General features: G+C 39.3%; 3 protein-coding genes across 5 annotated transcripts; all 3 read right to left on the bottom strand.

The window, feature by feature from the left end:
* Positions 1-9,890: 9,890 nt before the first annotated feature.
* scpp5 (secretory calcium-binding phosphoprotein 5) lies at positions 9,891-12,914 on the bottom strand. Of its 3 annotated transcripts, none has more exons than XM_079999729.1 (11): positions 12,788-12,914; positions 12,578-12,638; positions 12,402-12,461; positions 11,682-11,735; positions 11,355-11,411; positions 11,138-11,206; positions 10,852-10,881; positions 10,715-10,765; positions 10,494-10,577; positions 10,331-10,405; positions 9,891-10,116 (listed from the first exon to the last, which is right to left on the bottom strand). In XM_079999729.1, exons 2-11 carry the CDS (start codon positions 12,629-12,631, stop codon positions 10,099-10,101), a joined length of 552 nt encoding a protein of 183 aa, XP_079855855.1. In that variant the 5' UTR covers positions 12,632-12,638; positions 12,788-12,914; the 3' UTR covers positions 9,891-10,098. The 3 variants fall into 3 exon arrangements, with proteins under 3 accessions (XP_079855855.1, XP_079855853.1, XP_079855854.1); XM_079999727.1 differs by having other exon boundaries at positions 12,578-12,641; positions 12,788-12,855; XM_079999728.1 differs by having other exon boundaries at positions 12,578-12,641; positions 12,799-12,854.
* Positions 12,915-14,232: 1,318 nt separating this feature from the next.
* Positions 14,233-17,039, bottom strand: scpp7 (secretory calcium-binding phosphoprotein 7). The gene is made up of 9 exons (XM_079999730.1): positions 16,933-17,039; positions 16,651-16,715; positions 16,367-16,411; positions 16,045-16,092; positions 15,905-15,946; positions 15,768-15,827; positions 15,467-15,670; positions 14,550-14,589; positions 14,233-14,445 (listed from the first exon to the last, which is right to left on the bottom strand). The coding sequence occupies exons 2-8, from the start codon at positions 16,702-16,704 to the stop codon at positions 14,554-14,556; spliced, it is 489 nt and encodes a 162-aa protein (XP_079855856.1). The 5' UTR covers positions 16,705-16,715; positions 16,933-17,039; the 3' UTR covers positions 14,233-14,445; positions 14,550-14,553.
* Positions 17,040-18,147: 1,108 nt separating this feature from the next.
* On the bottom strand, positions 18,148-20,335 carry LOC307229478 (uncharacterized protein; the record flags this gene model as incomplete). The annotated part of the gene is made up of 5 exons (XM_079999477.1): positions 18,148-18,544; positions 19,065-19,103; positions 19,201-19,236; positions 20,051-20,221; positions 20,327-20,335. 5 exons carry the CDS (start codon positions 20,333-20,335, stop codon positions 18,149-18,151), a joined length of 651 nt encoding a protein of 216 aa, XP_079855603.1. The 3' UTR covers position 18,148.
* Positions 20,336-24,318: the final 3,983 nt, after the last annotated feature.

Here is a 24,318-nt window from a genome sequence, read left to right as displayed (position 1 = left end):
TTGCTGTCATTGTCTACAATGATCTTTGAAAAGCGGGTTCTTCTCTCTGTGCGGATAGCATTGTTATAGGTAGAAATGCAAAATGTTACGCGTGCCAGGCTAAGAGGTTCACACATTCTATAGCCTTCAAGTCACTACTATTATTGATACGAATATTCATATCTCCACTGAGGATTATTCAGTCATAACTAGTAAGAGTGATGGACAGGGAGGGTTCAGAAACTCTAGGAATAAATACTGAGGATTGCTTTGGTGATCTGCATTGTTTAAATGAGCACATCGGATTCAGCGTTGAGCAAGATGGCAAGACATTCAAACGATTCAAAATTTGCCTCAATTCATCTCAGAACAACTGAGCTGATTGGGGAAGATACTGTAGCTGCTATACCACCCGCTCTTTTGTCCAGTCTTACTGATTGAAAGGAACGTATACTGTAGTTAGGGGAACAAGTTCAACAAGAGTTGCAGTGATATCATTCTTTTCACAAGAGACATCAAATGTAATTTAACTTCAGAAGTAAAATCACTGATTAAAAAACATTTTATTTGTGAGTGATCTTACGTTGACACGTGCCACATTGATATTCCTGTCTAACTTCGTATGGATCAAGGGTTTTGTTAAGACGTTATCCAAATGACTGAGGGCCTACATATTCACTTCACAGTAATGACAGATGGAATGAGCGATGAAGGCGAGGCGTCGGTGTGGAATGGTACAGGTAGTATTGTTACAGACAGTAAAGGGTCGCTTTAATCTGCAGTTTGTCAGTCGGTGGTCATAAATAAAGTGACAGACGGACGTTGGTTTTACTTTTACAAGGGTCGGATCGGAGATGTGCTATGGAGCGGCTCTCTGAGACGCACAGTTTGGTGTCGTTTTGTCCACAGGTTGGCAGCGATGTGGTGAGCGGGGAGACAGTTGTGGTGGTTCAGTTGGCTCCGCTGGTTCCGTTGGGGTCATTTGGCTTCAGTTGTGGTTATATATGGGTTTTAGTTAATAATCAGAACTATTGTCGATGCTAAATGTGTGTAGCTTGGAGTGGGTGGAACTCAGTGTTACGATCTTTGCTGTGTGGTGGCAAAGCTGTGGATCCTGGGCGAGGTTAGTCACACACACACATTCACACATCATCAGCAAAGCCCATGCAGTTGGAATCTCTTCCAGAAACTTCTCTCGGTACGCTCCAACCCTCCAGCTGCTCACTTTCTCCTATCTCCGTTCATGACTTTGTCAGTCCATTTCTCATCCACTTTTCCATGTCGTTTTATTTCCCTCACAATGCAATAACATTACCGTCATCTTTACCCCAACAGCACTCAAACAACATTAATTTCAGCAATAATGCTGCAGCACAAAATACAGTGCACACGAGGAGGAAACAGACATTCTACAACTACCAGTCTTGCCACGTCCCAGACAGTCAACACTAACACCGATTTTCAAAATGGCTCTGCACACCTTAGTTCCTATGGGCCCTGTTGACTGGCCGAGTCGTGGGTCAGACCATGGTCCGCGGTTCAGACCATACAACAAACCTCCATACTCTCACAGATTCTGTTTACACACAAGACACAACACTAATTCATACAACACTTAACACACAGATAATGTTCTCTGCACAGGAATATTGCCACAATATCTGCATTTTTACTGTATGTTTGGCTGGTACTGAAAGGGTGGGGGGGCTTTTGGTTCTGTGACAACTCCGCTGCTGGAAGATTGTTGATAAAACAAACTCTGTGAATGGTGCCAGCGAGCAGATAACAGGTGGCTCTGCACTCACGGTTGGAAGGAGAAATATGGATTACACAGTACAGAATACAAAATCATTTAGCCTTCAATAAAAAATGGAATAAAATAACAAAGAATAAACCATGGCCTGTACTCACTATATTCTAAGAATCGTACCACTATAGCTAGAGAGCTATGATATCATCTTGTGTTCCCCTGACCTGGATACAGGCCACAAACACTCACAAACGTATTTGACTCTGGCACGACGAACGCATAGTTAAAAGACCACTGACTGTGGACCTGAGAGTTCTTGCTGGTTTGTGTATAATTAGCATTTATTTTATATATTGAGGTGCAAGGCCATTTATAGCATTTAGACTCCTTCAAGTTATATAATTTTATTTTTATTTATTTATTTATTTATTTATTTATTTATTTATTTATTTATTTATTTATTTATTTTTATTTATTTAAAGATTGCCTTCTAACCTAGGGATTTCCTTTGTGTCAATTTGTGTTTATTCTGCGTTTTTATCCATTTCACGTACCTATTTACCGTATCAATAGATAAATCACATTGTACTTCATGTACTTTACGATCATCAATAAAACTGTGGAAACCACATTTCATTTGACGTACTTTACGATTATCAATTAAACTGTGGAAACCACATTTCATTTCACGTACTTTACGATTATCAATAGAAGTAAATATAGTCGTCATTATATTTCCAGGTTTCTTCTAAACCTTGGTGAGAATAAAACACTGCACTTTAGGAAAATCCATTGGTATTTGGATCAAAAAAATCCTGATTTTAGATCTGATTTTAAATTGATTTATTTATTAGAAACCTTCTTTCCCATCATACAACATCTGTCTTACCCCGCTTTCAGGAACGTTGATCGAGGCGGTGCCCCAGAGTCCCACCGAGAACGGTTCTCCAAACGAGGCTTTAAGTCTATGCCGGCTCCGTCGTCGATGGTCCCCCTGGACACAGCATGATCCTGTTCCGTGATGCCAAATTGTTACAGAAATTAAAGGGTCGCTTTAATCTGCAGTTTGTCAGTCGGTGGTGATAAATAAAGCGGCAGACGGACGTTGGTTTTACTTGTACAAGGGTCGGATCAGAGATGTGCTAAGGAGCAGCTCTCTGAGACGAACAGTTTATTTTCAGGGAGTCAGAGAATATATGGTCAGTTCGACGTCACAGATACAGAGAATATACAGTGAGTTGACCTCACAGGTGCAGAAAATAATTGGTCAGGCCAAGATAAGGCTATTTAATGGGATCATTAAAACCCGGTGATACGAGTTCACAGCTGTAATTAAAATCAACTGGCATCGGACTCACCCATACATCAATTGTTCCGAGGCTTTTGGGATATCTTGTCTGTACAACATGGCCGATCACCCTACCACAAAATGAACACGCCGAATTCGACCACGCACACACACAAACAGTCACGCCCTTCAAACCAACATAATTGGCGTGCACACAATTAGGTTGGGCAAAACGATAGTATTATTTCAAATAATAAATAATGCAGTCGCACACCGCATATTTCATTTTGAAGAGTTTATTATAAATGTAGAGTTTTCATTTGGTTACTTTGTTTGTTCTAACCTTTCATTTGTGCAGTAAACAGCTTATCACAGCCGGCACCTCCGGGTCGGGGAAAGGACCCATGGGCTGCGTGAGCTGTCCTCGTACGTGCCTGTTTTAGGGTGCTCATGCGCAGAGTGTATCCCACACCAAATGTTTATTTTGTTTTTTGTATAATATAGGTAACTTTATCTTAAGTATAATGGTAGTATACCATATTATAATGTATAAAGCTGCCTCATTGCAGGGATCTCATCCAATGTTGTCAGAACAATCTAAAAGTCACCCAATCCACCAAAAACCAACCAGATGGCAGGTTTGATTTGGAATAACAGTGTACCGGGACACTATCACGCCTCTTGTAAAATACAAAAGAACTGCCAGTTTTTTCACAAAGCAGCCAAAATTTTAGGTACACTCCCAATGCTATTTTTTCCAGCCCGATGTGATCAAAAGTAACCCAATTGGGCGGAAAGACAGCAATGGCAGAAGGTGGCCTGGCCTAAATCACGTTTTCTTTTACATCATGGGATGGTAGGGGTTAGGGTCCGATCCGATGGAGCGTCCGTGGGATGTGCTGGAACAACAAGCCTGATCCATGGGGGCCCCACCTCACAACTTACAGGACTTAAAGCATCTGCTGCTGAAGTCTTGGTGCCAGATACCACAGGACACCTTCAGAGGTCTTGTGGAGCACTTTGATGGGTCAGAGCTGTTTTGGAGGCACGAGGGAGAGCTGCATGATATTAGTGGTTATTGGTGGTGGTTTCAATGTTTAGGCTGATCCGTGTATGTGTCATTAGTTCTGACTTCCTCGGCCGTTATGACACTCTACTCTTTGTGGAAAATAAGAGTGAATTGTGAAGATGCAGTCACGTGAAGCGGGTTGAGCGGGTTGTCTAGTAAGAAGAAGGTTGCCGGTTGGATCCCAGGCTCCTCCTGGTAGTGGCTGTGTCCTGTGTCCTTGAGCAAGACACTTAAACCCGGGCCCCTCTATATGGCAGCCCGATATATCAGATACTAGAATGGGCAAAATGCAGAGAAATTGCAAATTTCTCTGTTGTGGGGCTGATAAGGGTGTATAAATAAAAAAAAAAGAATAGGGCAGAGCCTCTTCAAGTCAATATTTGTCGTCCATTATGAAGCTGAAACAGGCTTTGACCTTGTTTTTATCTTATGATTTTCTGTAGCACAAAAAAATAAGTTCAAATTTGAAGCTTTTGCTGAATACTTGGTAAAAGTATGATTGTCCAAGTTGATGCACGCAATTACCATGAGAAGCAGCTATTCATTCCCATTCGTTCTACCTCTTTGCAACCAAGCAACTGTAAGGTTTCTTTATACAACGCTTCACACATAACGCATTTTGTAAGTGCTTTGCGGTCCTAAAAAAAACTGAATAGAAGGTGGAGAGAGAGAGAGAGAGAGAGCGAGAGAGGAAAAATCTGTATGCATGCAGACACACACAGAAAAACACACCCACACACTCATGTAAACACACCTCGATATGCATAGAATATACACTTACAACCCTATACATAAACTGTACACAGCAGCAGTAACTAAGTGCATTTTCTTGAATACTGTGCTTGAGTGCATTTTTCAAGTATCTGTACTTCACTTGAGTAATTTTTTTTTTTAACTTATGACTTTTACTCCACTACATTTGAAAGACAAATATTGTTCTTTTAACTCCACAGCATATAGCATTGTAGTTAGTGGATTCATTTTATTTTCTAGGCAGTCATAAAGCTTGAGTTGTGTAACTGGGATTTTAAGGTGAGTTGGTTGTTTTATTTATTTTTCTATTTTCAGAAATAAGCTGCATCTACAGCACACACACACACACACACACACACACACACACACACACACACACACACACACACACACACACACACACACACACACACACACACACACACACACACAAGAGACGACGGCTGTCCTTTGATCGATTCAATTGATTTTCTTAAGACATTTCTATTGGCTTTGTAGCATATTCTACAAGCTTTTTATTCTACAGGACCTACAAGCAAGTCAATTCGCAAAAGGATTGCGCAGCTTTTGCACAAATACAAAAAAAAGCTTGCGTCTTATTCAAAAAGCCCCTGCAAAAGGTGCAATGCACCGCTAATTGCGCTGCCACGGAAATAGCATGGGTGCGCCGGTGCTATTTGCCCGTATTTAAATGAGACAATTCATTTTACTAATTTTGACATATGTGTTTTAACAGGCAAGTAAATGCGTGAAGTGCCCCCGATGGAGACCTCCCCCCCCGGTGCAGATAGCGGGCAAAAGATGGGCAATCCATGGTAACCATCTCTAACCTTATACCCTAGTTTAAATATCTCTAACTTTGGACCTCAACTCAACATCTCTAAAATCTCTAACCTGAGTGACTTCCGGTGAGAGCTGCCACTTCCAGTTCCTGCTTGGTTTTGCTGTTGTTGCTGCTGGTGTTGATGTTGCTACTATTTCTGTTGCTGTGGTTGTTTCTGTTGTGATATTACACTTAGAGGATCATAAGAAGGGTGTGTTTTTGGAGAGAGAGAGAGTCAAAAGGATCTCCCTCCCGAGGTCTGTTTGGAAACTTGACCCGTAATTTAGGGACACTAATTAAAGGACCGTGACTGGATTAAGATGAGATGGTGCACACAGTTGAAATTTCCGTTTCCGGTGAGGGCTACCACATCCGGTTCCGGTGACGTCTTTGCTGTGCTTTACTTCGTTGAGATGAGATGGTACACACGGTTGACTCGATACAGATGAGGAGATGGTGTGGTCCCGGTGAGAGCTACCACTTCAGGTCCCGGAGATGTCTTCGCTTGTGCGCTGTTGCTGTTGCTGTTGCTGTTTTTGTTGCTGCTGTTGTCCGCTGCTGGTATTGACACTGCTGGTGTTGTCGTTACTGATGCTGTTGTTGGTGCCCCTAACCTTACACCTGAACTGGTTTTGTCGTTGCTGCTGCTAACCTTATACCTAAACCTAACTCTCGCTGGCATTATACCTCAACTTAACGTTACCTTATACCTCGACTTAACCATCTCTAACCTGAGTGACCTTTCCAGTTCCGGTGAGAGCGTCCACTTCCGGTTCCGGTAACGTCCTTGCGTGTACGTTGCTGCTGTTTTTGCGTGTATGTTGCTGCTGTTTTTGTGTGTGCGTTGCAGCTGTTGTCGATGTTGCTGCTGCCGCTGTTGTTGTTTCTATTTTTCTTTGTGAATTTGCATTTGAATTTTCTGAGTCATTAGGTTCTGTAAATGCATTGTAGCAAAAATACAACAATGCGTTGACAATAAAAACGAAAATGTACTTGTGAATACTTAACTTTTTTAAAAGCAAGTACTCTAGAATTTTAACTCATGTAACATTTGGAGTAATATTTGACCAGGGGTATCTATACTCAAGTGGAGTTGTGTACTTTGTACACCGCTCCACAGCAGCAGTGTAAATCACGATGATATGCAAGACAACCCAAGTATGTCAATGTTTTTAGTCCATGTTCTTTGCTCTGCGACCATTTTTGATTGAGCTGAATTTTAAATATTTGCGATTATTTAATGTTAAATTTTCCCTTTAGTACAAAGCCTTGCCAGAGGCATTCTGAACATATAAGTGCTTATTAAAGAGGATAAGTCAAACTGCTTATTTTATAATATACAGTATATGCCAATATAAATAATATTAATTAAGATTTACTTAATACCACTTTAATAATACTACTTTATTATAAAGATTATTAAATAAGATCTTACCCTGCACTCCCAGGTGTAGAACAGGATAAAGTTGGGCCACCGTTTAAATAAATTTGACATGCACAAAGCGCCCTTCGGACATTCCCACCTTTTCCCCCTGATCCTTCTGACCCCTCACCCCAGCCTTCAGCATTGGCCCCAGGCATCACCCTGATTGTCCTCCCTCAGAATCAGAACAGTTTCATTGCCAGGCAGATGGATGCTTGTAATTTGTGTTGGTGTTACATAACAGTAACAACAAACAACAAAAGAACAAAAACAAATAATGTACAACACAGACACAGAAGCATATTCCACAGCAGCATTAATCAACAATCCACATAGCACATAAAGTGCTAGGTGCCTATATGTACAATCTGATAATAGTAATCATGATTATTATTATAATTATTCTCCTCTGCCCTTTTCAAGCTAAAAGTGTCTGGAACAGGACAACCACTGCAGCTTCGGACAAATTTGTGCATTACCAACACGCCAACATTCTCAAACTTCCAGTTGGGCAGTGCAGTAAGATGAGTTTGAGATGTAAGATGATGTAAGATGATTCCATCCATCCATCCATCCACCCATTATCTATACCGCTTATCCTCGTGGGGTCACCGAGGGGCCAGAGCCAATCCCAGCTGTCATTGGGCCAGACAGCAATATTTACAGGTTGTGGCTATGAACGCACATTCCCGTTCAGTGTGTGTGTGTGTGTGTGTATGTATGCGTGTGTGTGTGTGTGTGTGTGTGTGTGTGTGTGTGTGTGTGTGTGTGTGTGTGTGTGTGTGTGTGTGTGTGTGTGTGTGTGTGTGTGTGTGTGTGTCTGTGTGTGTGTGTGTGTGTGTGTGTCGCCTTACCTGCTTGTCGTCAGCGGAGCATTTTGTTTGATATATTACTCTTTTGCCCATTTTGAAAATATAAATACGTTCTGTTCCATCGAACCCGGTGCCGTGACCCTCCTTATTTTGCAGCGTTCGAGCCAGTTGTAACACGCAAACTGAAAGAGTCAAAAACAGTCCAAAACATATTCTGTGTTTGTGTCCTAACACATGGAGTTTGCTTGCAGCTCCAGAGCAACAGGTTCAATTTTTTTTTATTTAGTCCCGAAAGTTTAAAAAGTTGATGAAATGTCTCTGAGGGACATGCGGTGTTCAATCCGTTTGAATGGAACCCATGTTGTTCTAAAGTGTCTGGAACACGACAACCACTGAACACACGGACATGGTTGAGGCTTGTTAACACCGGGGTGTCTCAAACATCTTGTGGTTCAAATTTGATCCATATTGATCCACATTTGGAGCAGGAATTAGTGAAAAACCTACGAAAACATTTACCGGAAGTAGCAGAACGTTGGCGTACCTTGATTCCTTTGTGGAGTGCCTGCTTTGTGACATCATCATTCAACGTTATATTATGTCCAGGTTTCGTCTCTGTGGAGGCTTTCACACCCGGCGAGATGCGCGCTCTCAGCCTTATTCGCTGCCGACTGAAAAGTCCGATAATTGCAGAAATTAGAGCTACATTACCAATTGTCCGTTTGAAGAAAGATGGTATGTGTATGTGGGGACTATAGTGGTCGCACATACGTTAATGATTTCATTACACTGGGGATGGCACATTTAAAAAATGTTTATGTAATATGCCAAATGTATGTTTTTTTGCACTTACTAAACGGCATCTATGACTGTAGTGGTCACCATGCGTTCAGTCAATACACTCAGTATGACACCTCAACAAAATGTTTAGAATAATATGACAAAAGCGTTTTTCACACACTTTGTAAATTGTGACCTATGCCTGTAGTGGAGCCCATGGATGAAGGGATTAACAGGAATGCATATTTACCTGTGTGTGTGTGTGTGTGCGTGTGTGTGTGTGTGTGTGTGTGTGTGTGTGTGTGTGCGTGTGTGTTTGTGTGTGTGTGTGTGTGTGTGTGTGCGTGTGTGTGTGTGTGTGTGTGTGTGTGTGTGTGTGTGACAAAAGCTCCAGGCAATAAACACTTGTAAGCAGGAGACCGAAATAGTTAGGCAGCTCGGCGCCAGGAGACAGGAGAGAGAGTTAATGGAGGAACCTGTCGGTACAAGTTCCACTCCCCGGGAAGGAAGGAGCAGTATAACATGACCACGGACCACCCTTAAATAGCCGAGTAACGTGGTAAAAAATACTGTTTGTCACAATTTGATGTTTATGCAATGTGTGCAACGCTATAATCTGTAGAGCAGTGTTTCCTGATGTGTGGGCCGCAACCCCCTGGTGGGCCGTGAAGGTACTGCAGATGGTCCACGAGAGGTCATTTGGAATAGATTGTTAAAAAAGTTGTTCATTTTCAATTTGGTAATTAAGTTTGAAATAACCTTAAAATACTTATGACTAAATATTTACATTCAAAAAAGTAATCAAAACTCATAAAACAAAGCCATGGCAATGAAATAATGTGTATTCTTCATTTGTTTGACCTGTTTTTGATCCGCATCATATCTCGTCATTGAGTTTTGATGAAAGGTTTGGGTGGGCCGCAGAAGCTTTTCGCATTTCAAATTTGGCCGTGGCATTCTAAAGTTTGGGAATGGCTGCTGCAGAGGATCAAGGAGGATTGAGGAGTTTTAATAATTATATTCAAAGTATAAAATTAAATTAATAATCAAAATTGTTCTTCTTCTTCTTATTATTATTATTATTATTGTTATTATTATTATTATTATTATTATTATTATTATCATCACTCGTTTCCTCAAGCTATTTTTTATCACTGAATTGAGTCAAAATGAATAAAGTCACCAAAAAATGTTGCTTGTAATATTTTTTTATTTTGCTTCACTACGAGAAACAATGTTAAGTTAGACATTCAACACGTACAAAAAGAATATTCAGAACATGATACATGGATCCAATGCACATTATGCAATGTAGCACTTGTTCTATACCATTGAAAATTCATACTATCACATTATTTATTTAATTTGAAGTTTGCCGACAAAAGTGTCTTTCTTCGTTTTCCGTTTCCACTCATTCTACATTACGGGCTTCCTGGAACCTGCAAAGAGAGAACAATCATGTTTTGATTATTTATCTCAAGGCGAGTCTATATATGATGAGTTAATTTCTGTTTTGGGCATTTGACATTTCCAAAGTACAGAGGAAATGAGTTGAAGCGGCCTATTCATTTTGGATATTTATATTTGAAGTTATACGGCTAAATTATACGTTAAATCTCTGTTGTGGTGTAAACATTTAGGTTGGGTTTGGACCTGGCGGGTCTGGTCCTGCTGAGCCGTCTGGAAAGGATCCGGGGACTGATGGCGACCCGTGTCGAAATTAGGCATCTGGGGAAAAAAATGGGAAAAGGAAATCAGATGAGCTTTAAGTAGAAGCTTTGTATTTAATTCGGACATTTTGGTTTTGAACTTTGACCTGGTGCGTCTGTGCACGCTGGTCCTGCTGAGCTGCTTGGAACGGGTCCTGGACCTGGGGAAGATTGGCGTCGAAAGTGGGATTCTGGGGGGGGGGGGGGGGGGGGGGGGGACACAGGAAAAAAGGCCAAACATTCAGAAAAGAAAACACATTTTGAAGAATAACAAAATAAAAAATAAAAAAAATTAAAAAATATATATATTAATCTCATTTTTCCTCACATTGGCAGGTTGCAGGGGGATGCTTGGAGGAGGATATTCAGCTGGGAAGAGCTGTCACAAAGTAAAGAGCAAGGCGTTGTTTAAGAGACGCTCCAACCTTTCCATGTATTTAAATGGAAAAAAATGAAATAGCTTACCCTCTGCTGCGAGAGGTCAATAGGGTAGTACTTGAAAAGAGAAGAGAGAGAATAAGACAAAGGTGTCAAAAGTGAAATAAAAACAAAGATGTAATCGTGGTTGTGCCAAGTCGAGAGCAATCAATGGTACATAATCGCTAGTTTAATGTCGTATCATTTGGAGTCCAGGTTTCCAAAATGAATCCCATCATGCCCCAGGAGAATTTATGGTTTGTTTGTTGTTTTTTTTTTGTTTTGTTTTTTTATAACCAGTTGGAAAAAAAAAATAGAGTAAAAAAAAACTCACAACTTCCTCACTCTTCCTTCCCGGCAGCTTGGGGAGGGAATATTTTAGGAAGGCTTGAGAGGGAAGCGGCTGTGGAGGAAAGATCGAGGAGGAAATTGGAAAATGGATTTAAAATGAGAAATAAAGGCAGCACATTTCAGGATATTGTAGCGATAGGGAGTGGTGGGTAAAAAAATTCAAATAAAAGAAATGAAACCCATTGGCTTCCATTGCCCACCGATGCAGGGTTAGATCCACCTGCAGCGCCCCCTACTGGGAATCTTGGTGCATAAACCTTGATAAAATAAGAAAATAGAATAGCTTACCATATCAAATAATAGTATGACATTAATATAAAGACTCTAGACTAAAACATTTGTAATAACATAGTCATAACTGATACCTCATATACCACAATGTACATATGACAGTTATCATAATTACTGTATATTTGGGGGTTTTTTCAAATTTTTGCAAATTTTCAGACCAGAAATGAAATACAGAAATTCCTTGAATTTGAAAATGTACTTGGTGAAATAAATAGATTTAGAGGAGCGTGACCTACTATTTCCATGCTGACCCAGGGTGGGGGCTGCGCTCCCGGGTAGATATTATCCACCTGAGAGGGAATAAAAGATCTTCTATGCTGAAGAATTCAATATACGCCGTATATACCGTCTATGCCGTCTATGCCGAATAAACATTAGATTTTGCTGTACATTCAATTTTACAGCGGTCTCTTTTCCCTGGCGTCTAATTGCACCCCCAACCAGCCTTTCTGGAAGGGAAATTCCTGTTCCCTCAAAGGGGGTTCAGGGGGTTTCTCCTGTTATTTCAGGTTCTCCTGTGGATCTTTTAAAGCCCTTTGACATTCTTCCACAGGCTTTTGCTTGTTGGGACCCCAAAGTGGAAAAAAGTCAGTGATTTTCCATGGTGAAAGTAAATTTTTAGTATATCATTTGTGTTTTCCTTTTTGTGTTTTGGTCAATTTAATTCAATGCATGAATTAGTGCAATTAGAGCATTGCTTTAGTATACAGGTAACTGCTGTAAGTGTAGTGAAAGTACATTTGGTAATATCACTAAACTATATCGAACCATTAATCTAGCTTGGTCTTTACTTTGGTATACAGTACTTGTTAAAAGTGTATGATTTTAGTTGTCAAAAGTAACCAAAACTAAATGAAAATATATTTCTAATATATTTCAGCACGTCTGAAGTAAAACTTCTAACAGGCTACCTATATAAAACCCATAAAACAGTGAATTACATTTTGGGTGATTACCTGTGTAGAGGGAGCAGGCTGTCTCGGACGCCCGTAATGAGACAAGTAATTAAGGTAGAACTGCACATAAATGGAGGAATACACAAAGAAACACAGTATTACTAGTATTCCACTAAAAATTATTTCATTTCCTTTGCATTGGAAAAAAAGTGCATTAAACGTCTTCTCCAACTTACCGGTGCAGCAGATGCTGCGCTGACCAGAGAGAGCAACAGGATGGTACGCTCCATTCTGCAGCTTCTTCAAACATAGAAATGAAGAGATTTTCTTACATTCAAATAAACAGTGTAGAAAATATGCAATGCAATTCCCAGTTAAATCATTTTCACAAGGTGTGATTTGAAATGGATACCCCAGTACAACCAGCCATACTTTAATTTACTTACGGTATATTCACCTTGTAGGTATTTCACCCTCTGCGTTGACTCAAGGATGCAGATGATGGAGATGCTGTAGAGGCTGCAGATGACTGTTGGTCCGCTATCTGGACTTTTATACGCTGTGGCTTCATCTCTGAACCAATCAGAGCAGAGAGCATTAATATTACCTGGTCTAAAAGTACGGCTGTCTAGCCTGAAGCTTTAGTAAATAACTAGTGGCCAAGTGCTCCTTCTGGGTAATCGCAGACTGTTGGATTACATTGTCTAGCACCCTACCCACCTGAGGAAAACTCCCTCATATTCTCTACCTGAATGCAATATTTATGATATACAGTATATATATATATATATATATATACACTTCTTTTTGTTTGTAGATTTCCAATTGAAGTACCTTGGCATCTATGACAGAATTTATAGTGAAGTTGTTGAGTTGATTTATCACCATACTGTATTGAAAGGATTTACTTTTGCCACTGCAATACAATTACGGATGCAAAACAAACCATGCCGACTGTTCCCTGAAAATATAACGTTTTTCAGCCTAGATTTAAACATTGTAAGCATGATAACAAATCTGGTTCATATTGGAAGCGCAAATTTGGACTCGTATTTTGACACATCCAAGCATTCATTTGTTCAGTCCATGGCCAACTGGTGAGAGGGTTATGTCGATGGTGTACACAGCATAACTCTGGTAGGCAGTTTAGATATTTTGCCTCATTCGGGTGCACAGGAGCACATAGAGGTTAACTAAAAGAGACCCGAGCATTAAACCTTGGGGAACCCTAGATGCATACTGTAGTTGCCAAGGGATGAGAAATAGACTCCGTTTTGTGAATAATGTTTGACATACAGTAGGTCTGTATTTGTAAATTATGGAAGGCGACATTTTGTTAACTTTGGCTTAATAACTGCTGCTTCCAAAACCTGTGGAAAAGTGTTGCAGTTCTTATGGCTTCCTTTAATCACTAATAGAGTCACAAATAGCTAATTGACACTAATTGTCCATTGTTACTGATTGAGCATCGTACTGAATTGCATTAAGCACCTAAAAACATTTTAAAATAAAGAACGCCAAGGCAGCAGATGCTGCACCGTTTCCAAAAGTGTTTTAGTCAACGGCATATAATTGTGTCGTGTGAAATTACTTTTATGTGAATCCATTGGTGATTCGTTTTTGGCATTCCCTGCATTTGTAATTATGTGTCCATGTGATCCTTTTTTTTTATTATGTAGTTGTAAAAAATATTTTGAGAAAAAATAAGTAATGAAGTGAAACCCAATTCATTTCGATAGATTACTAGGATTGAATATTAGATGGGGATGAATAAATAATCTATGGAAATAACAGTCTAAAATAGAAAAATAACTATGCTCATTCAAAAACTGACAACTTGGCAATCTGTTGTAGAGCAATAATACGTATTATGCATAAACAAAGCCAGAAATGTATTTAAATTTTATTGAAAATCAGTTGACATACAAGTCGGGGATAAAGAAGCGAAAAAATGTAATTTGGGGTTAAAGCAAAATGTAAAATAAGATATTTCTTTACAATGCTTTAAACATTTTTTGGGGGGGATTTGAAGAGATTAAGGCAATGTTGTTAGATGGGGAGAGGGGTCACATTACTCTGCAGTCGATCTTAAGGCTCTGGATGCCTGAATAGAAAAGAGAAATAGAACATTTCTGTTTTTAATAACGTGTAGGTCATAAAAAGGCAGGGTCTATGTGCGGGTGGGTGCGAAGAACATTACTGACTCACATTTTCAATCATCCTCATCATCCTCATCACCATCGTGAGCCTGAAATAACAGAGGTTTTAAAAGTAAGACTGTCAGCAGGAAGCACAGACACATGCTGTGGTCAAACCTCAGCAGAACAAACAGAGTAAAACTTGTTTTTCTCAGAGCAGTTGCCAATGTAGTATTGCGACATTTTGCCGTTCCTCTCATTTGCCAAATTTCCACTACTTTGCGACCAGTATTCATGAAGCTTATCCTGCCGGTCAGTCTGTTTGACCCTCTTATGTCACGGATACATGAAAAGACGTCCAAAATACTTTCAATAGACAGCATCACACATGTGAAGACATTGTTTTCCCATCCCATAGGTGCACACACTTTAGGATTTAGCAAGGACTGGTGATCACTGGGGATCACACGTTTTAGGATTCTACCAAACAGGAGCCAGGAGGACAGGAGCCAAGATGTATGAGGTCGAAAACCGAGAAGACTTTGAAAGAAGGAGCCGAGACCCAAGACTTATAAGACAGAAGGCTTAGAAGACGGTGAAAGACAAGGCGACTTTGAAAAACTTTGAAAGGTAGAACACTTAGAAGACTTAAAAGATCATATAAAACCAGCTAACAAGCAACTTGTAGATTACACTCTCGTCAAATTTGTACTCCAGACTAGTCTGGGACTGATCACAAGAGTTTCTGATCATCTCGGATCAGACGACTGATGGTGACAAAACCCCTTACGATGACCCTGACGACATAGATCTCTCTTGATCGCTCAAGAGATCTCAAGATATTCAGATCTTTGTCTGGGATGCGAAAATCCTCCAGAAAGTGACGCAAAAGTCCTTTGGTGTATATTAGGCATTAGTCATTAATTACAATAACAAAACCCCAAATCCCTTGAATAGATTGCGGTGCAAATCACTGGGGCCTCTTACCACAACAGGCGCAATGGGCACAACAGGTGCAACAGGTGCAACAGGTGCAACGGGCGCAACGGGCGCAACGGGCGCAACGGGAGCAACGGGCGCAGCTGGCGCAGCTGGTGCAGCTGGCGCAGCCGGTGCAGCGGGTGCAGCCGGTGCAGAGGGTGCATTGGGTGCAGCGGCAGCAGCAGGATTGTCAAATCCAAAGGGATAGAACTGATGGAATTAAAGAAAAGACAATGAATGCATAGAGGGGACAATTTATTATGAAATGCGTCCTTGTAAACGAGATTGACTGAAAGATTCTACTTACAAACTCTTTGCTCTCCAGGCCATTTGCTTGGGGAATTTTGTACTTGATGAAACCATGGACCTTTATATAAACACAGTTTATAAGTTCGACAACAGTAAGAGCTGCAATTGAGCATATACGAATTAGTTTCAACTCACGGGTCCTCCAACAAGCCTTTCGTCGGCGTCTACAGGAAGGAGCTGGAAGAAATTCAATGCAGATCACAATGATAGCGGAGGGTGTTCTTTTTTAATATTCATGCATTTGTAAATAATAATTACTGTAATTCAGCTTTTACCACTTCCAGATTATCGACTGCGGCTCCAGCAGGTACAGCCTGAGCAGCCTTAAAATATAAACAAAAATCATAGCAATAAATTCAATGCTGTCTTCATATCAGGGGGACAAACTCACACAGAAAGAAAATAACTAGATGGGATTTAAAATAAAAGTGCAGGGGTTAAAAGTTTGGACATCTCCTTCGAATTAAAAGCTTGTCTCTACAAGTAATGATAACAACTGCAGGTAAGGGTCATATGAGGTTGTGTGGATTTATGACTTGGTTCAATGTAAAAAAAGAATAAAAACATCTACTGGTCAGTAAAACAATGACCTCTCACCTGATTTGGGGCATGGTCGAAGTCAAATTCCTTGTACATGTCCGACTGTAGATGGAGATTGAAAATATGGAGAAGTAACAGATTTTGATAGAACTTAATAACATGAACAGGCACTGCTATGATTCAGTTTGTTTGTTTTTTATAATCAAAGGATTTTTTTTTTTCTAGTGCAGTTTAATATTCAAGTACACACATTTTTATTAGTAGTAGGTAAATATGAAAAATAAGAAGGAAAAAAAATATTTAAATTAAATTGATTAAATTGAGATTGTTATTGTTCTTACTGGGGCGCAGATCGCAGTCCCAATGATGCAGACGACCAACAGCAGAGATTTCATTTTGGATGAAGCTGTTAAAGACGGTTTTTAGACACATATTCACCAATTAAAAATAAAAATAATAATAAAAATAAATAAATTAATTAATTAATTAATTAACAAATAATAATAATAATAATAATAACAATAATAATAATAATAATAATAATAATAATAATATAACAGTTTAGGCTAATGAAAAATATATATTTTCCAAGTTTACTAGTAAACTTTTTAGATATGAATTACCTTTTCGTTTTAGCACTGCACAAGCTGTGAAGGAGTCTTGAGGAGGGCTGGGATGTCTGGAAGGAAATGGCTTCCTATTTATTTGATTCCAAAACCAAGGATGTTGAAACTTTTGACAGGTTTTGATTATCAGCCAAGTTATTTTCTTTTATAACTTCAAATCTGCTTTGGCAGCTTTTTTTAATCTATCTGAAAGATCTCTACAGAGAGTTTTGGCTTGAAATGTACATTAATTATCCCAAGTGTTTCATCATGGTTTTCCCCATGGCAAAACACAATGGAATAATGGAATATGATGGGTTTTTTTTAAATACAGCTACTTGCCAGTTAGTAACCCTGTTAACCTTTCAAAAGGTTTGAGGGATTTTTACAGTCAATGATACACTTTAAAAGTTATTAAAGTTATGTTAAATATATTTGGTACATAGAAAATGGATCACCCATGGTTCATTGGGTTCAGTGGGTTTAATCACGGGTGCAATAATTTGTCATTTCAGGTGTAATAACTTGCAATAAAGCTTAGTAAATGGCCTTTTTTTGGTACCACCACGAGTAAGAATAACAACGAAATCCCAAGGTATTCGTTAATTGGTCAAAAATGCAATATTAACAACAGTTGACAGTTAATTCATAATTTAATATATTATCATTGTCCTCATGGAATACAACATTTAATACAAAAATATTACATTTTCTGAGGTGCTGTGAATTTTTTTATGATTTTAACTGTGTGGGTTTTGGGTTTTATATGACCCGAAACCAGCCCAATAAAAATACTATGAATAAAATGTTTTCGTCAATTCAGTATATTTATCTAAAATTCCAGATTTTTACTCAATATTCCAAGTAATTCCAGACTGGTTATAGGCGTTGTGACATTTTTTTAGTCAATACTGTCAATGAGTTCATATGTTGTTGTAAATTGAATGTGATTGTTTTGTTTTAATCATCTAGTCCTTTCATTTTTGACCCATACATATTGTCATAAGACATCCATACATATTGCTGAGAGAGAGAGAGCAGTTTATTAAAGTTAATAAAAAGAAATGAGTCTAGTGAAACACGGAAATAAATATAAAATGAATAAACACCTCATCTATAAGATACAGTATGATTAGATAACACACTTTATTCATCTGTGGGGGGAATTCGGGAAACGTACGTTCTATATACATTCTGTCAATTTTTCCCTTTGCAGTATTCAGGGGGCTACTTTTCATGGCTTTATCCCGTAACTGATGTCGTTATTGGACTCTTTAATAGCGACCGCAGCTCTGATTTGGGGAGAGGAAGAAGGAGGAGCAGCAGAAGCCACAGGATGATGGTTCCGGACCAGACCCGCGCTCTGGTTCTTCCCAGGGCTCTCCAGCGCCGCAGGGATCTCTTTAGCCTCGGGTCCTGGTCCAGGGATCGACCAAACGGCTCCAGCCATCCCAGGACTGAGGCGGAGGATGCCTGGGGAGGACGGGAGGGACGGGAGACTGAAGACCGGGGGACTGGGGTTGGCTGGTCCAGAGGCTCGGGCCTCAGGAGACACTGGTCTTGCTTCAGGAAGCACATTGGGCTCGAGGCTGGGCAAAAATAAACCCATTTTTCCTATTTTAGCCGCCATCTGAAACACAGAGAGATTTAATGTATCTGGGGGGACTTCCTAAAAGACCCAATGTGAAATGACCTAACAAAGCAAAAACTGAAACGGAACATTTGACGCTTTAACCAGTTGTTGGGCATCACATGTACTATTAGTGGTGAGAAAATGATGACAATCAATATGCAATAAAAAAATGTATGACTCAATAAGTGGAAAATGGGCTCTTAATGAGCCGGAAATCTAAATAATAAATAAAATAATCTAAATAAATTCAGGTCATAGGGGAACAAATTTGAAATAAAACTAAATTGTTTTTTTTTTTTAACATGGTCAAGAACTCTAGTCAATTGCCACAATTGGAACATTTGTATTTTATGTGACTTCAGTTCAGTTCATACTGATCAACATTAAAATTATTATTTTTTTGGACATTAAACTGCATCACAATCCTTTTAGAATGCCACTATCTGTGTAACTGAGTTCAGTGGGTCCATCAGGTTCAACACTTGAAAAAGCAGATTGAGATCTTGGCACTTTTTACCTCGAGTTCCTCAGAGCTGAGGCCGCCAAGCTGAGAAGCCTGGGGAAGAATGACAGAACAAACATCATGAAAAAACAAAATGTTGAGCCAAATATAATGGGTTCACATTGATTGATAACTTGGATGCTGTTTTTACCGTTGGTTGATGAAACATGTAGAGGATTTGAGGGTTCTGTGGATGGAAACCAAATAAGTGTTATAAACACACCGCAAAAACCTTACCATGCCAGAAAATCTGGGAAATAAAGCGTGAGATGGTTTTAAGCTGTACTTAGAACAGCAATATATTGATGTTTCCCCAAGGAGAAATGTTCAGGCATTTTTCCTGACCTGATCTTTCCGGGAATGTTTTCTAAGATGACAAAATTATTAATCTCACAAGGGTTGTATTTGTTAGATTAAGATGTTAAACACCACCAAAAAAAAGATTTTGCTTAATTCTAGTATTCTTGTATTTCTTCTACTTTTCTAACATTGTTTTTTTTTTGTTTCCTCCACGTCAGTAAGGACCCCCACCAAAAACATGCACTCATCATCGTCTGACCAGCGATGGACACTCGTCCCCGGGCGCGTCCGCGAATGCTGCCCACTGCTCCTGGCTGTGGCCCCGGAGGAAGGACAAGCCAGGGTGGGTTAAATGCAGAGGCCTCATTTCACCAGCCGCCATCCAAAGCATGTGCGTGTGTGTGCGTGCATGTGTTGTAGTGTGGTGTGATGATTAAAGATTGTTCTTCTTCTATACCTGGACCCCACTCGCACTGACCCGCACCCATCAATCTCATACAGATCTCTCCCCCCTTTGCTTTAGAAGAATTTTCTAACTCTACTCATGCTACTTTTTTCTAAAACGTTCTAACGTTTCACTGGCTGCAACTGTGATATAAAGTTGGTTTAACCGCTCCTGACAAAAAGTACTTACTGAGAGTCACTTTGGACAAAAGCATCTGCAAAATTGCAATGAATGTAAAGGAATAAATGACAGATACCGGTTTCTGCTCCTTGGGTTGAGGTGCCGTTGCAGGAGCGATGTGTCCCGGAGGCGTTTCTCCAGCTGCCTGGACTGGAATATTTGGTGGGTTTGGGACTGGAAATCCAGGGTTAGGGAGAGGTGGTCCCTGGAAAACCATTGGAAATGTGTACGGCGAGTACTGCTGAAACTAAAAAGAATAGAGATTCTACATTTTTACAATTTTGAGTCTGTACAAAAACTTACATAAATAATAATTGAATGACCTAAATAACTTTTCTTTCATTTTGAATACCCTGCCCATAGCAGTTTATGATATATTATCACATACACTAAAGATAAATCAGCCACAAGTTGATACACTCTTTCTCAGGGTTGTAAATCACATTACATATCACATCAAGACATGTCTGAAAAGGCTATAATGTTTTGTTTGCACAACTCTCAGGTGTAAAGAAAGCAGATTTTATTGTTTTGAGTTGGATTTATAAAGTATATATATACTATGTATATACATACACACACACACACACACACACACACACACACACATTTGACAGCAAACACTTGATTTATCTCTGGCCCTTGTTGGAAAAGAAAATCAACAACCCAGCTCTCACCTGTTGATTCCCCTGTGGTGATGGAACAACAGGGAAATACCCATAAGGAGATAACATCTGAAAATCACACATAATCACAACATACATGACAGAAATGGAAATGAGATTCATGCTCGAGGTGAGTAACAATTTATTGCTGCTGCTATTAATATGATTATGATTATTATGATTGTTATGATTATTATGATTATTATGATTATTATGATTATTTTGATTATTGTGATTATTATTATTATTATTGTGATTATTATTATTATTATTATTATTATTATTATTATTATTATTACTATTATTATTATTATTATTATTTATATTATTATTAGTAGTAGTTGTAGTAGTTGTAGTACTAGTAGTATAGTTAGTAGTAGTCAAAAGATTAAGGTTTTAAGATAAAAAGAACAAGACAATAATTTTAAAAAAGTGAGAAAAATGTGCCATAAACCTAAAAAAGAACTAAAACATAGAAAATGATGGCCATATACAATATACCTCTATATCAGCAATTCACAAGCTGACAAAAGTAGCAGCAGCTGTGGTTGTAATAATTATTGCTGTAATACCCGTATATATATAATGACAAAATCGTTTTCATATCGTGTGCTGCCACAGCCAATGAGATTAGAAAACACAAAGAATGTCACTTTTTTTCATTTTTTAAATTTCGTTATCGTGAGAACATGCTATTAATGTCTATCCAGTCTGGAGAGGGTAGCTATTATATTACTGTATATATAATTCTGTCTTTCTAGCTCCCTAGTTTACTCTACCAGAGGCCGCTGGTGCTGTGTGGCCTGACCAGGCAACTGAGCTCCCTGGAGGTTCATCTTAACTTATCTTATCTTATATTATCTTATCTTATCTTATCTTATCTTATCTTATCTAATCTTATATTATCTTATCTAATCTTATCTTATCTTATCTTATCCTATCTCCAGAAATCTAGTTCTAATAGTATGGCCTACCAGAGGCTGCTGGTGCTGTGTGGGCAGGCTGGGCAGTGGGGCTCCCTGCAGGCTGGGCTGGAAGGGCAGCATCAGTGGGACTCCTCCTTGGTGGAACCAGGGCTGGTGCTGCAGCAGGAACGGAGGAACCGTCCGAGGAACCGTCTCAGGAACTGGAAGCTGAGCGGCGGCTCCAGGAGGAGGCTGCTGGTGCTGCAGACCAGGGTGGATCTGGACCAGAACCTGAGGTCCAGCTTTAGGGGTCTCCACAGGAGCTGTTTGAGGTAGAAGGTCCGGTCCCCGCTGCTCTGGACCGGGAGACACCTGTTGGATGAAGCCCAAAGTACAAGACGTGTCCGCGTCAGAACTCACGTTTAATTAAGATCGTACTTTATTTATAACCTGTTGTTGGGGAAATTAGGGCGTTGCAGCAGCTCAGTGGGGAAGATAAATACAAAGTGAGAATGTAAATCCTATGCTCACAATATATACATTCAAGCATAAAAATCAGTAACAAGTAATGCACAGCTCAACAAGGTAAGATAAAATAAGTTATAAAGTAAGTAAAATATTTCCAAAATTACTTGCAGCCGTAAAAAAAATCATATTTTGCAAAACATAGAGAAAAAAAATTACTTACAGGTAATCCAGATGCTGTTATAGCGAGACACATCAATATTATCATCACAATCATCTCAAACACCTTTGAATCAGTCTCTTAGGATTTCAACAAAACGAAAAAATCCACTCTTGTGGAACACTCCAGCCAAAATGAAACCGAATGTGAAGGGACAGAGACTTATGCGCCCGCACACGGATCGAGAGCAGCCAATCGCAAAAGAGAAAAGCTGCTAAAATCAGACTCATCGTTTTTGGGTGAATTAGGCAACTGGTTTTGAAGACCTAGACGATCCACTGATTACCCCCGAAGTGTCTAATTTTGACCAGAAGTGTTGCTGTAATGTCTAGAAAAGCTGTGTGTGTGAACAATGACCGAAGAGAACCAGTGCTGGCGGTTTCCCTGTTGTTGACTTCACCGCTAGGTGTGGTGGACGTGCCATTGACTCACTTTTGTAATTATGGTCGACCAAAATGTACGGTCAGGCACGTCAAACTACGCAAAATCCATTGATTCATTAGCGGGACATCAGGAAGTGAAATAACCTAAACCAGTGATTCCCAACTTAGGGAGCAAGACCACCACGGGAGGTTGGCGGATGTCACAAATGGGCGGTCGCGAGGCCTTTGACGATTTGAGGCATATCCTCCCTAAAAAACAAATATTGGATCAAAAGCCGTTAATTCAAATATAAATTGTCAGAAAATGCACGACTACATGTTCAAATGTATTTCATGCCATAAGAAACTTGCTTTCTACTGATCCATCATATTAGAACCAATTCAGACGAAAATAAAAAGCAACTGCTGATAAATTCAAGATTCAAGATTTTCATTTGTCACATACATATACATACTTTCATACATATATGCAGTGAAATGTAATAAATCTAATCATCAGGCAAAAAGGGGCGTTGCAGATTGAATCAGGTTTGACTTAGGGGGGCCTCTGAGGAGGAAAGGTTGGAAACCCCTTCCCTAAATAATGGACGATATGCATGATTGTGATTCCCCTGAAAGGCAAGCAAACCAAATATGTAGCAATGAGACTGAAACGTATTTGCATTGCTCCCCATTGTTTCATTTGAAGGTGACTGAACGATGATGCATCACTTGATAAAAGACCTTGCATGATATCGTCCAAAGATTGTGGCGATGATGTTTTAATGGCAGGCGTTTGTGTAACCGTGCATGGCTGCTCCTGCACAGAGCTATGCATGTGCGTGCGTACCATTGTAAGACGGATTTAAGGTCAGGTCCAGACATGTAGTGTCAGTGCTGTGGGAGGCAGAGAGCACCAGGGAGCACAGTGATGTCAGAGACGTCTGCCAAGTCTCCCTCTGTCAAATGGAAGTTGGAGTACAATTAGAGTGTTGATTCCGGCTCCCTTTGCTGAATATCAGTATTTGTGTGACAAACCATTTAGTGTGACAAAAATGCGATAATAGAGGTTATCAGGAAGGGGGCAAACACTTTTTGCGGCGCTGTAGCTGTTTTCTTAAAATCTGTCAAAGTCTGTCATTTATACCCTGTATGTATGTACCCCGTATGCAGTGTATACCCTGTATGTATACCCTGTATGAACACCAATTAGTTTAAATAATTTATTATTAACCTGTGCTTAGAATCACATGTTCTATTTTCTGTACATCTTATGTATTTTACTATATCTGTTTTGTATTTTCGGCTTTTGTGTTTTTCCTTTCATATTAACTTTCTATTTCATTTTATTGTATTTGTTTATTTATTGATTGATTTATTTATCAGACTGTTAACCTTTGTCTATGCCAATCGTATCTGATTCAGATTCTCATTCTCATTGTTCAACAAAGTTTTCCATTGTTTTATTGTAGCCCTAAACAACAACAAAAAAGATTATCATTCTTTCATCGGTAACAGCTCATAACAAGTTGGCATGGAATTATAAATAGAAATTATTATAAATATATACAGTATATATATATATATACATATATATATGTATATATATATATTTTTTATATATATACAATAGGGAATATCACAGTATCATATCATTCCTGTCGCATATATTTCCACTTTAGAGTTTGATGTTATAAAACAGTGAGGAGTAGAGTAAATGCTGAGTA

The sequence above is a fragment of the Zeus faber genome (genome assembly GCF_960531495.2).
Source record: "Zeus faber genome assembly, chromosome: 4".
NCBI classification, from domain to species: domain Eukaryota; kingdom Metazoa; phylum Chordata; class Actinopteri; order Zeiformes; family Zeidae; genus Zeus; species Zeus faber.
Note: the sequence above shows the minus strand (reverse complement) of the source record. Positions and strands in the feature narration are given on the sequence as shown.